The following is a 13,173-nucleotide window of genomic DNA, read 5'->3' on the forward strand; positions in this document are numbered from 1 at the left end:
GAGGAGAGCCATGACAAATCAATGCATTTTTAAAGATATGTGGTTACGGTCGAGTATGATTTCATAATTTAATTCAAATTGTTTTCACACCTATCATAGTCAAATTCATAGTTAAAACATGTATTTTTTAAAGAGCCGTTCGGGAGCCAAAAGAGACGGCTCTTTTTAGTGAGCTGAACCATACGAGCCGGCTCACGAAAAAGAGCCGGAATGCCCATCACTAGTATTTAGGAGTGGATGGTCTTAAAATGTCCGCTACACTCTGCCCTTTCGATTGACACCTTGTTTGACCCAATAGGAGCTTCCATGCCCCCTTGACAGCCCTCTAAAGCCAACTAGGTCTGTGCGTCCTGCCCCCTCCCTGCCCCCACACTCGTTCTAAACAAATTTCTCGAACTGGCTTTGACGGGCTCTGAAATTAGCTCGTTAGCCTTGTAGCTGAGAGCTAGCTGAAAATGCTAATACCTCATATGTATGTCTCTGTGGAGCCAAAATAAAAGTTGATTGCGCAATATGGTTGACAGAATCAGTGTTCTTTGTGCGCCAATCCTGGGAATCAGATAAAGCACTCCAATGTGTTCATGCTTCAGGTTTTGTGTTTCAGTAATACTAATTAGGGATTTATCTATTGTATATGATAGTTCTAAGTACCACCTTTCATTAGAGATAACATGAAAAATGAATAACATTATGAAAAATAATACCTTTTTATCCTAAGTATTTGACCTTGGTTACAAAGGGTCATTTTGAAGTCTCCAAAAGGACCTTTTAGAAAACTCCTCAATGTACTCTTATAAAAACATGTATCAAATATGAATATATTGTGGTATTATGTTTGACTTTTGATTTGAATTGGGTAAGGCTTCATCCTGTGGTCCAATTTTGTCTTCCAGCTAATACCTACCACCTCTAGGCCTCTTCAGGCCTCTGTTTTCAAACAAAATCTAGGCGTAAGTAGGACTGCATGTACTCCAAATGGTTCAAGAACAGCTTTCAATTTACTTTGGGTATGCTGTTTAGGCGTTTTCAGGCAAATTGAACAGGATTCCAGAAAGGTTAATTGTATTTTAAACTCTAGACATTTTAAAGTAATTACAAAATGCCATCTTTAGAGCCTCCTGTTTTTCCCGAATGTGATGTTATTTCCTGTTCAAACAATGTGTGGGACATAAATAAATACATTTGCATTTAAATTGAAGGACATTTTATTTTTTGAGTTAGTAACTTTTTGGTTCAAAACCATGTTAATTGCAGCTCTACATGACCTCCAATTGAAATGAATCAAAACAGAGATGATTTACTGGAATATAATCTTGCTGTACATAAAACAAGATTGATTTGATGTTATTTCAATGTTGATTCAATGTTAAATAAGCAATTGAATTTAAGTTGAAAAAATACAGATTTTATGTCTATCTTGATATATTTTTCATCATTGAAATAACATTATTTCAGGGTGTAAACTTGATGTTAAATGTTACATTTCAGTGATAGTTTGGTTGATACATTAACATTGATTCAATGTTGATTCATTGGTTCATTGTTGGTCTACTATCTGGGTAGGCTAATACACTTTCGTTCCAAGTGTGAATTTGATGTTCTTGCATTCAGATTGCAATTAATCAAAACACTAGAGAGTAGGTTAAAAGGAACAATTAAAATGTTCACTGAAACTTAAATATGCTTAAGACCCAAATAAAGCATTCAAATCAACCAATCTCATAAATCACTAGAGCTACGTTCATATCTGTTGTATACGTACTAAGTTCACTCAAGTTTTACTAGCTACTTGTTTTATATTTGTTTGTATTTGTACTTACTATTTTGATTGTTATGCACCAACCTACCAAAGCAGATTCTGAGGAGGAGGTTGAGGATCAATCGAGTCGACTCTTTATAGTAGCAAGATTCGACTCCAAGTGACATTTCGTTTTAGACTTTGGTATCCATGGCGGGTAACATGGCGCTAGAGGTGGCGGGAGAGTGAAATTAGCTACGGTCCACAGTTGTGAGGATCTGGCAAGTTTGGCACAACAATTGCGTATAGGCTGCGTTATCAATGGAGAAAGCAATTAACGTTGGTTTAGGCAGGTAAATTGAACACATTCCAAACTTAGGCTAACACCGCTGACTAGCTAACGCTTGTTTAAACTAGGTTCATAATCCTAGCTAGCCACTACTGTACTGTACCCTACTGCGTGTGTTTTTCTTCAAATTGGCTAGCTAGTAGTAGCCCATCGTACTGCTGTTACGTGAAAAATATACCTCTGTGTGTGTTCTTGCTACTGTACTTGAGGTTAAAATGCTCATGTATACTAAACTACTGTACTTAGTTAACGCTGTCTTCGTTACTGTAGCTGACAATTTCCTGATTTGAAACTAGCTAGCTAACTGCTAGCTCTATGCGTTGCGAAGTTGGGTTCGAACATGACTCCGCTAGCTTTACTAGCTAGAGAGCTAGGCTAGATGTCATGTTGACAAACAACATGCATCCATTGCTATCTAGCAAGTACTAACGTTGTAGTGACAGGGTGCGCGCTGACAAGAACCGATGGCTGTATGTTAGTCAAGACCGGTATTACTCTTAAGTCTTAGCTAAGGCAATTAGTTTACAAACGTGTTACAAAGGTAGAGCTAGCTATACATCTAGTTAGTTTTCCGTGTTTTGATGTTGTTTGGCTGTTGTTCTGTTTTATACATTTAGACAGCAGCAGGGCCACGGCTATCACTTCAGATAGCTACCTAGCCTAGAGTGGCTATCCGTAAACCAGATAATCTAGCTCTAGTATGTGTTAGTACGACTGGCTAGCATGCTAAAAGAACACACTGATTGGTTAACAGCATAATTCTGTTAACTCGACCTGCCACTTCTCAGTTTGTGATTGGTTGTGAATAGAGCATTTTAAGGATGTCGTTGTATGAATAGTTAGAAACAGTAGCTAGTCAAGATTGGGATTTTCACTGTTTTCTCTGCCACAAGCATTTTATTATACCCATTTTGCTGGGATGTGTGAGACAAACGTCTATGTTGTTTTTTTGCAGAACAATTCCAGACTACTTCTGTCCTAAAAGCAAAGGTGGGTGGAAATACAAAGATTGTGTTGACACTTTTACACTGTTTTGAAATAGTTAAGATGTGGTTTAGAACTCAGATTCTATGAGTCACACGTTCTTATGCATATTTTTTTAAATTTTAATGAGTTTACAATGGTTCCTTATAACAATATTTTTTAACACAACAGAAACTGTTGTCACTGTTTATGTATTAGTAGTTATCTGACTGGTTTCATAGGGTGGGGTAATATAAATATGATTTTATTTCTGCATATATGTGTTATACATTTGTGTTAGCCTCAACTCTCAATCTGGTCTTTATCCTGTAAATATAGAATGATGAGTAACCTTAGGCTTAGGGAGTACTTCACAAATGCTGGTGAGACATTTTATTTTACAATTTGGCTTGAGGCATGACATCCTTCATCTGCAATTCCCTCTCCTGCCTGAAAACCCTTTTTGCAAACTCTTAAGAATGGCATGCTGTTGCTGTATAGTATCGGGCTACTAAATCCCAAAACAAATGTGTGCTATGGCAAGTGAATGGGCTTGCTAATGCATTAATGCATGGTGATGGGTAAAAGCTGACTCAGCTACATGCTAAGTTGCGTTGATTGTGTCTGTTTAATGTATAGTGTGTCAACTTCAAGGGTTTAGGAATCTGTCTGTTGTGCTGACAATGCGAAAATTGTGCTGACATTTTTTGTTTCAGTGAAGGACCTCATCCCTCTGGGATCCCATCGCCATCAAGGCCCAGTCTCCAAACCAGTCACACATCAGGAAATTCGCATGAAGCCAATTCAGCCCCCTAACTACCGACCCTCTTATCCTCCACTCAGGCAGGCATTAACCCTCAAAAGGTCTGACATGGACCACAGAGGCAAACACTCCTCAACTTGCCATCCTAATTCCTCAGGGGTCCCACGTGGCACCCCAGGCAGTTTGACCAATTCACACTCCCAGGTTAGGAAGGTTCAGTCAGCTCCCATCAGCCTTAATCAATCCAAAGACATAAGGTGTAGCCTTGGGCCAGGTAAAGGCAACCCTCTCTCACCCCCCTCCAATAAGAGTGAAACACCCCCTCTGTGCAAACCCAGTACACCCAGATCAACCTCAGAGGAGGATTCGCACAAGGTATGGTTGTGAATTCCATTCTACACACCTAGAAAAGAGGAACATGTTCACTCGACTAATTGCAATTAATGAGTGGAAGTTTCTTGATGTCTGTTTGTGTGTCCATTAGGGTGGACCCAGGGGTGGATGTTCAAGACCTGCGAGCCAACCCCGCAAGCTTGTAGTCCCCACATCCCACACCTTCATTTCTGGTCAAGAATGCCATTCTCTCCCCTCTTCTCATTCGGACCACTGGAGTCCTGGGTCCAGCCTTTCTAGGCAGCACAGTTCCCAGTCCCCAGGAGACGGAATGAACAAACTTGACAATGGTTGTTCTGTCTCACCCAACATGCAAGTTTTCCATGTCAACTGCCTCCCAAAACCTAAAGTGAGTACTTTTGATGTTGCTTCTCAAGGCTGCTTAGGTAGTTGATAAACATTTGTAGAAGCAGACAATGCCGTTGAGGGTTGTTTTTCCCCTTAGAACAGTGAGTTCTCACTTCACTAGTTTGTTTGCTGTTAGTGAGTCTCAGTAATCCTGTTTCATGTGCTGTATGTGACTGTTCTCAATTTCTGGCTGTCATGTCAGTGTCATGTATTGTGCTTCAGGCTTCATTTCCCACACATAAGATGCTTTTTTAGGAGTCCCTGTTCTATTATTTTCTCAGGAGCATATATCCCTAGAGCAAAAAAGGACTCCTTCAACAGAGAGGTCTACTGCAGGTATACTTTTACATGTCTTTCATTCTTGTAAAATTCAAAATAAAGTTCTTGCACAAGTTGTTTTCCCATCAAAGGCAAGTTAGGCACGTTTTGCAAACCTAAACGTCCAAAATGTTTTCAGACCAAAATATCCCACCCCTCCCTTCAAAGCCACTTCCCCAAAACACATGAACGCTGCTGGGAGGCAGACAGACAAGTAGCCCATCCAATCGTTACATTCAGTCCGAATGTCCAATCATTAGTGTCAGTCCGACCTTAATGATTGGTCATGTTTATTACTGTCCTTCACTTCCACAGATATCGAATTGATTAAATGTTACTGTCAAACCTTTAAATTGATTGGTTGCTATCAGGATGTGAAGGAATCAGGTTTTATTTCAGGAAAAATGACAAAGTGCTTCTCAACAACATTGCCTACCCTGCCTTTGAGAAGGAAAATGTATATTAAGGAATCTTAGTGACGTAAGAGAGGTTTGTGATCATTTGTATTGTAGACTTTGGTTACACTTCTCAAGTTTGTTTGTATTTCTTTGTTTTTGTATTCCTCACAGTTGAGTTGACATATAGGCTTGTCTATTCACTAGGGGTGGGAATCTTTTGGTACCTCAAGATTCGATTAAAAATCAATTCACGATTTCTCAGAGAATTAAAAATAAAATAAATAATAAAAAATAAAATTAAAATAAAATTAAAAATCGATTCTCATAGATTTGTGCATCAATCTGAATTGCTAGCAGACTGAATCGTGATTCAAATGTGAATCGATTTTCCCCCCACCCCTACTATTCACCTTTATCTTGCCTAGAACTATAATGTGAAACGAAACATCAATGAATATGACAGTGTTGACAATATGCTCTTGTACTCCACTACTGCACTAGGGGGCAGCCGATCCCTGTCTCGAAAGAGAAACAGAAACTCTGAGTCAGAGGACAGAGATTGTATTGGGGACCAAGCCAAGAGGAGCTGTCCCCCAGACACAAGACCACAACCAATGGCTGGGATGGAGCCTAGACCCAGTACTGCTTCCAGCCAACCACTCAGATCTCAATTCTCCATAGGCACAAAGCAAGTCTACATGAAGCCCAGTCTAAGTCCTACACTGAAACTGCAAGAGTGGCTGTCTCCAGTGAAGGATGGAATACATTATGGACAAGGGATGGAGGAGAAAGGGAAATCTCCAGCCTCCACTAAGCCTGTTAAACATTTCCTCCAAGGCCAGACTCAGGCACCTTCTCAGGGATTTAGAGACCGTAGTGGTAATCTTCAGTCTGGTAACACTCAAGGTGGATCCCTAACCTTGTCTCTCAGAATGCCGAATAAGGACGTGAGCAAAACAGAGATCAGAGAAGGGAGTAGTGGTAAACCTGTAGGCAGCATAGACCATAGAGCTTCCAAACTCACCACAAGTTTAAGTTTAGGTTCCCCGCAATCTCGTGGAACAGAACAGAATAAAGCTGCTCGCCTTCGAAGAACTTTGATTCAGCAGGATGAACTCTTCACCCCTGACCCTGTGATCTTGGTGTCAAACCCTTCACCAAAATCAAAAAAGTATAGTTCTGAGAGAAGTGACGGTTTATCTCGCTCTGTGTCTAGTTCAGCTGCTCTTCCCAACTCAGTTGAGGCAGGATCCCCTTCTCAAATGAGGCAGATCCTTAAAGCATCCTCTTCTCTGGTGGCCCCAGACCCCAAAACCTTACACTCCTCGTTGGTCAAACAAGAGCCATGTAAAAACGGATTTGTCAAACTGGAGAGGATCCCGCTATCTAAAATCAACTCTCTTGTCACATCAGGGAAGTCTTTAGACACGTCTTGTATGATTAAAGACAATTCTAAACTCACAAATAGTCCTACTTTTCCTCAAGTTAGACAGTGTGAAGATGAATCAGTTCAAACGGAGACAGAAACCAAATCAACAGTCAGTCCCAAAAGAAACAGGCCGTGCAGGGACATGGAGACAACTAAAGGCAATCCCAGCCTCCACCCATCTCCTTTGGCACCCCTGGCCAGACTAGGGGGAGGAGAGGGAGAGCAAATGGGCAGGGAGGAAGACCATCTGGATGTGGAGCTAGGCCTGAGCCTGGAGCTGGATATGGACCTGTCCCAGAGCAGCAGCAGCAGCAGTGAAGAGGATCATCTGCTGTCCCTGCAGGAGATTCTGGATGGCAGCATTAAGCCTACAGACACACCAGAGAAGGGAACCCTCCCTGAACCTGGCACACCTGTGTTATCCAGATGCCAATCCAAACTTGTGAGTTGCAAACCAATGGGGCCTTATGTAGTAGATTATTACACCGACTGGGCATTCTCAATTCTTTTTTTGAAGTTGTATTGAAATTCAGGTCTTTTCAATAAGGACTGTCAGCAAATGGCGTTGTGGCAAATACTTGAGTTTCTCTCTTTTTTTGTTCGTTTTTACTCCAGCTCCAGCTACCTGTAACATCCAAAGGGAAGCCTGTCAATTACAAGAACACACTGGAGCAGATGCTGAAGGAAAAAGAGAGCAATCAGAGGTAAAGCTCTGACTAACGTTTTGTCTTCACCAAAGCAGTGTTTCCTTTAGGATTTTTTCTTCAGAAGTGGGGGCAGGTCTGTCCGAACAAGAACCCCCCCCCCCAAGCCCCCAGCCGAGACGAAGTTCACTATATTTCAGAGCAGGTTAATGTAATAGTCTACTGTCTAAAGGCTAATGTAATATTACACATATTTTTGTCCTATTTCCCCCTAAAGCAATAAGGTTAGGCTACTTAAAGACACCCCTTCCACTCATACAGTATGTTCTAAAAGGCATAAATGCTGCCAATTAATAATTGACATAACATATTGTAAATGGTCAGTAGCCTATAGCCCAGGGGTGGACAACCCTGGTCCTCGAGAGCCGCTGTCCTGCAGTATAGTGGCTCTCGAGGACCAGGGTTGTCCATCCCTGCTATAGCCTATCGATTAATGCTGGGTACACACCACAAGATAATCGGGCTGATTTTGGGCCGATTTCCCCCTTCCGACAATCCTAGGTAATGTCCCGATTATCTACAGATTATTTTATCAGATCTTCCCTTGGTGTGAGGTGTGTTAAGAGTGACAGAATTTCCTCGGAAGACCGTCGGAGCCGCCCCGATCGTGAATATTGATCAGAAATCCTGATGTGTGGGGGGAACCCCGAGGACAAACACCACACACTATAGGAGCAAAACGGTTCATGTTTGTGGTCTCTCACATTTTGAAAATCTTAAAAGATTTAAAGACTCTTTTAGTGTGTATGCAGCATATGGTAGGCCACCAACGCATGTGTACACTGTCTGCTTAATTTGATCTTGACATATAGGCTAAGCATTGTGTAGCAAATGATAACAATAAACCCACTATTAATTACATTATCTTAATGCAGTGTAACTACTTCAGGCATTCAGCAATCACTATCGAATCAACAGCCAAGTGCAATTTACCTAGCAGGTGAAGAATACAAACAACGAAAATCACCAGTTAACTTAATTGTAATTTTCAAGAACTATAGACGAATATAAAGGCAGGCTTAAATGAACTGACATCATAAGTTATACGACTTACAGTTATCAAGGACGCACAGTGGCGCTCGCGCCCGCACTCTAACAATCACTGCTGATAGACGGCCTTTTGTACAGCCCTATTTCTAATACCGTGGCAGAAATGTTGCCGTGGCGGGCAATCAACATAGAGGAAAGATCAGCTTAAGAAGCAGGTTCTTTAATCATGCATGTCTCCCCCTCCCCACTGTACGCCTCCCCATCTCCAGGTTCAAGGAGATTGAGATGAAGTTGCTTCTCTCCTGTAAGGAGGATCTGCTGCGATTCAAAGAGGAGGAGGAGGAGGAGAGCAAAGAGAACATGGAGGAAGCCATCTCAAAGGAACACAAGTAGGCACTTCAACACAGACACACACACAAACTTCTGGACTCTTGCTTGGGATCTGCATCTCAGTGTTTTGTGTGCGTTTCTTGTTGTCCGTCAGAGAGTTCCTGCTGCGTTTCTCAGTTGTGTCCAGCGCCATCAGGGACCTGCACCCAGGAGAAGAGATTTTCTGCTTGGCCAACTTTGGCCGTCTGTTCAACCAGCACACCCTGCACTTCAGGCAATGCAATGTCACTCCGCAAGGAACGGCACAGAAAACCCTACTTTGGTAAGGGGTGGGTGAATGGCTGGCTGTGGGTTTTGTTAATGTTAGACAATCTACTCCATTTAGTTCTGTCTCTCAGGTCCAGTCCAGATCAGTTCAGGTTGCTGCTCGGTGCTGGACTGTTACAGGCAGCCTACCGGTCCTCCCCCTGTCCACCCCAGGTGGCTCGTAGGCTGTTCCAGGTAACCTAGTAACCACAGCTACTGGCTATGTGGACTTCACATTCAACCACATGGGGACTATTTAGTGTGACAGGAGTCTTTTTTTATTGAATTGTGTGTATTTACTGGTCTGTGGTCCCTGTCAGTTGATGTCTGTCCACAGTGAGAGGAGGATCTCCAACCAAATACTTCAGGCACTCAGAGACATTGCCTGCTCCTCTGCAGAACACACAGGTGTGTTTCTTTGACAGTCTTCCTGTTCCTTTTTTCTTGTTATGGTTAAAGCTATTCTATAAATATTGTGTATATTTTATTTATTTCTGTACAGAGGTGAATAAGAGTTCTCAGTTTGAGGTGTGGGTGCCCAGCATTAGCGACGTGGCTCTGGTCTTCATGAACATGGGGGTTTCCTTCATCACACTTTTCCCTCTGGAAAGTCTACAGCCACCCTTTACCGAGGGAGACCTACTGTAAGTCCAAGGATTTGCATTGATTTGTACATGTAGCTAAATAAGGTGACTGTATTTCCTGCTGAGAATTGGCTTTCGTGTGTGTTACATGTTTGTATGTGCTTGTAGAGAGGGCATCCATATCAGCACTGAAAGCTTATCCTGTAAGAAAGAACTGAGCACTTTTCCAGAACACAACGTTGAGAATGTCATCAAGGTAAAACATCATCTCTGGTAATGGGGATTAGGGTTCAAGGAATATACAATGTACTGGAGATTAATTTCTGCTTTCATTTGTATTATTCTGGTCTGTTTCGTGTGTGTATTTTACGTTGTGTAAATCCATATTTACATGTTTGTATTCTCAATCCTCCTCAGTATTTGTCTGATGTGACAGCCCTGTGTCCGCGGGCCTACTGTGACACAGAGCTGTTGCTGTTGATGACCATGGTGAGCAGAATAGGTCTGGAGATACAGCTCACCCTCCTGCCCACCATGGACCTGAGCTCCCTGGAGCACAATCTGGTCAACAACATGAGGGACTGGGACAACATGGTCAGTTTCTCTTTAGTACAGCAAACCTCAGTTATGTAATTTAAGAATGATGGAAAGGTTCTAGTTTAGCGGAGCCTCTCAACAACCACTGTTAACAGTTAGGACAACTCACCATGCGTCATGGTAATGACTGATGTTTGTGGTTTAGCTTCCTAGGATCTGCTTGGCCCTTTCAAACCTGACGGAGGATCATCACAATCTGCGCTGGCTCGTTCAGATGCTACCTGACAACACACGTGGAACGTAAGCCTGGCTCTGTCCTCCACGTCCATCTCTTTGTTTACTCTCCTTATCCTGAGATGTGGGAAGTTGTCTTTCTGAACAATTAAGTGAAATCCACATGACCAGTTGGCCTAATGATTGCACAGCACAAAAGAAAATATCTACTTTCCTGCAGGCAACTCCGGAGACATGTTAGTGTGGCAATGATCTCCAAGTTGTTAAACCACACGTGCACTTACAAGCCTTCCAAGACAGAGTTCCAGGTAATGAACCAGGCAATGGTTAAATCATTACTTTTAAATATTTAGTTTACATATATTTTTTATGAATGTCAATTGCTAACCTGCAGTGTGTGTTGTGTCCCAGCTGTCCGATCTACAGAAGTACCTGCCTCTTATGCGTCCTTCGGCCCTACTCAAAGGCATGCAGCTTGCCAGGAGCCACAGACAAAGGGAGCAGGAGGAGGACTATGATGACTCGGGAAGCCTTGATCAGCAGGTTAAAAAGAACTACTGCCGTTCAGACTAGGGTCCTTAATGCTACCAAATTTGTCTTCTGTTTTCGGATTGTGAGAGTGAGCTAGACATGGTTCATTGTGTTGATTGTTACTTGGTTACAGGCCTACTACCTGTGCTACAGCCTTCTGGCTTTGGCTAATGAAGCCTCCAATTTTGAGTTCTTTCCACCAGAACAGAAGGTATTTTGAACCAGTCTTTGGTGTACAGAAAGTAATTTTCAGTTATGCAACTGGTTGCCATTAAACTGTCATTTTTCATTCTGCTCCCTCCTAACCATCAGAACCATTTGCAGTACCTATGTGCTCAACTAGAGAAGCATATAAAGTGTGACATCAGAGAAAGTGAGAAGTGTCTTTACCGGAGCAAGGTAGATGGACAGTATTTTTTTACTGCATTCATTCATGACTTCAAGCTATCGGCACCTATAATTTGTAACTACTCAATTGTCTTCAATAATTTACACGTCTCTGTGTGTCTGTGTCTGTCCTAGGTGAAGGACTTTGTTGCTCGGATCTACACAAAATGGCAGGTGCTGCTCCAGAGAACCAGACCTCTCCAGGTACTGTACCATCTCCCTGACCTCCAGACTTTTCTTCTCATCTCAGCACACAGTCATGCTTGGTGGTGATTTTCTGCTCTTTATGTCCCTACAGGGTAAATTGTATGACTATTGGCAGCCTCTACCAGAGGACATGCTGGTCTGCAGCCAGGAGAGCCTCAGTGCCCAGAGAGAAGGAGACATTTATAGAGAAAGAGAGGCAAAGGTGGAGGAAGCGGTTACCGGTGGGAAAGAGGAGGTGGAAAGCGAGGAATACAACATTCAAGAAGGGAGGGAAGAGAATGACTCAAGCATTGAGGAGGAAGATGAGAAGAAGACTGATAGTCCTGCAAATGAATCCAACATAGACAAAGAGGAGATGGAGGAAGGGCACAGGGAAGAGAGAAAAGACTCTTTGATAGCTGAAGAAGAGCTCCAAAATGTAAGAAAACATGATGTCTTGCCTAAGAAGGACGAGTCCTTAAAGGACAATGAAGAGGATGATCCATCCCCAACCAGTGAAGAGTCAGAGGAGAGGATGGAGCTCCAGGAAGACTTGGTTGAGGGGAGGGAACCAAAAAAGGACATAGAAGTAGAGGAGGTTGAAGAAGAGACACAAGAAAAAGGTAAACAGTGGCTAAGTGAGACAATTATAATTTAGGATTTTCCTATTAACTTGTGTATTCCTCTATCTCAGGGAAATTTTAGATTTTCAGGGTCTTGTTTGCAATAAATAGTTTTGGCTGTACTGTAAAAAACGTTTTCTATATTTTTAGCATCTCTATTTGCACTGTATTTTCCCCTGTGTGTTGTGTTTATCCTTCTATTTTTCTCGAGTTCCCAAAGGAGAAAGTAAATAATAGTTTGGGTCCTTGACCTCCTGTTTTAATGTGTTAAGTACTGTGTTAATGCAGAAGAATTCTTGAAAATATGTTAATGTGAAATTGATTTAAAAATTAGAAGTTCTGTTTATTATTTGAACCCTAGATGTGCACCTCTTGGGAATGTTTAATTCATGTTTTATCAGCATGTTTGTTTACGCAATTCCAAATGGGATATCTGATAATGGTCAAAGAGTATTTACAAAGTGATACTGCTTTACCTCCATGCTTGTTCAACAGGAAAGCTGAACAAAACTGACGATTCCTGTAGCTTTTAGTTATGGATGTGTACAGTTTCAGATAATGTGTCATTGTTAGGGCCCTACTTCAATCAATAAATGGCATTTGGCCTTGACCTTTTTGGGGGGATGCAAACGTACCAAATTTTCAGCTCTGCTAGATGTGAAACATTAAACTGTTGTGACTGGAAACCACCATATATAGTCCTGTCATAATACGCCTGACTAGCTTAATGTCTTTTTTGCACTTGATTAAATTAAATTTCAGAGATGACTTTCACACTATACTTTCATCTCAGAGATCCCTCAATTAATGTGGTGTCTTGGTACATTTTAGGTTTGGTATTTTTCACCAAGACATCTGCTTGCAGTGCCTATGAAAAGGATTCTACCCCCACTGACTTTTTCATGTTTTCAAATCAACTTGTTCACAAGCTGTGAAAGTAAACTTTTTGTATTCATATTTTAACAATTAGATATTCTATTAAATGCACACTAGCTGCAATGGGACTTCATAGTATGATCAGAAGGATTTAGTTTTGAGAATAAACAAGTTAACTTCTCTGGT

General features: G+C 41.8%; 1 protein-coding gene across 2 annotated transcripts; it reads left to right on the forward strand.

Annotated features, from left to right (window-relative positions):
- The first annotated feature begins 1,949 nt into the window (after positions 1–1,949).
- slf2 (SMC5-SMC6 complex localization factor 2) lies at positions 1,950–13,173 on the forward strand. 2 transcript variants are annotated; one of them, XM_067236892.1, is made up of 22 exons: positions 1,961–2,091; positions 3,043–3,077; positions 3,390–3,433; positions 3,767–4,188; positions 4,298–4,555; positions 4,836–4,890; positions 5,772–7,141; positions 7,315–7,403; positions 8,663–8,782; positions 8,878–9,045; positions 9,122–9,224; positions 9,350–9,437; positions 9,532–9,673; positions 9,782–9,869; positions 10,031–10,207; positions 10,356–10,450; positions 10,605–10,692; positions 10,796–10,927; positions 11,049–11,126; positions 11,228–11,314; positions 11,438–11,506; positions 11,601–13,173. In XM_067236892.1, exons 3-22 carry the CDS (start codon positions 3,391–3,393, stop codon positions 12,144–12,146), a joined length of 4,218 nt encoding a protein of 1,405 aa, XP_067092993.1. In that variant the 5' UTR covers positions 1,961–2,091; positions 3,043–3,077; position 3,390; the 3' UTR covers positions 12,147–13,173. The 2 variants fall into 2 exon arrangements, with proteins under 2 accessions (XP_067092992.1, XP_067092993.1); XM_067236891.1 differs by lacking the exon at positions 3,390–3,433 and having other exon boundaries at positions 1,950–2,091.

The sequence above is a fragment of the Osmerus mordax genome, chromosome 5, assembly GCF_038355195.1.
Source record: "Osmerus mordax isolate fOsmMor3 chromosome 5, fOsmMor3.pri, whole genome shotgun sequence".
NCBI lineage: Eukaryota > Metazoa > Chordata > Actinopteri > Osmeriformes > Osmeridae > Osmerus > Osmerus mordax.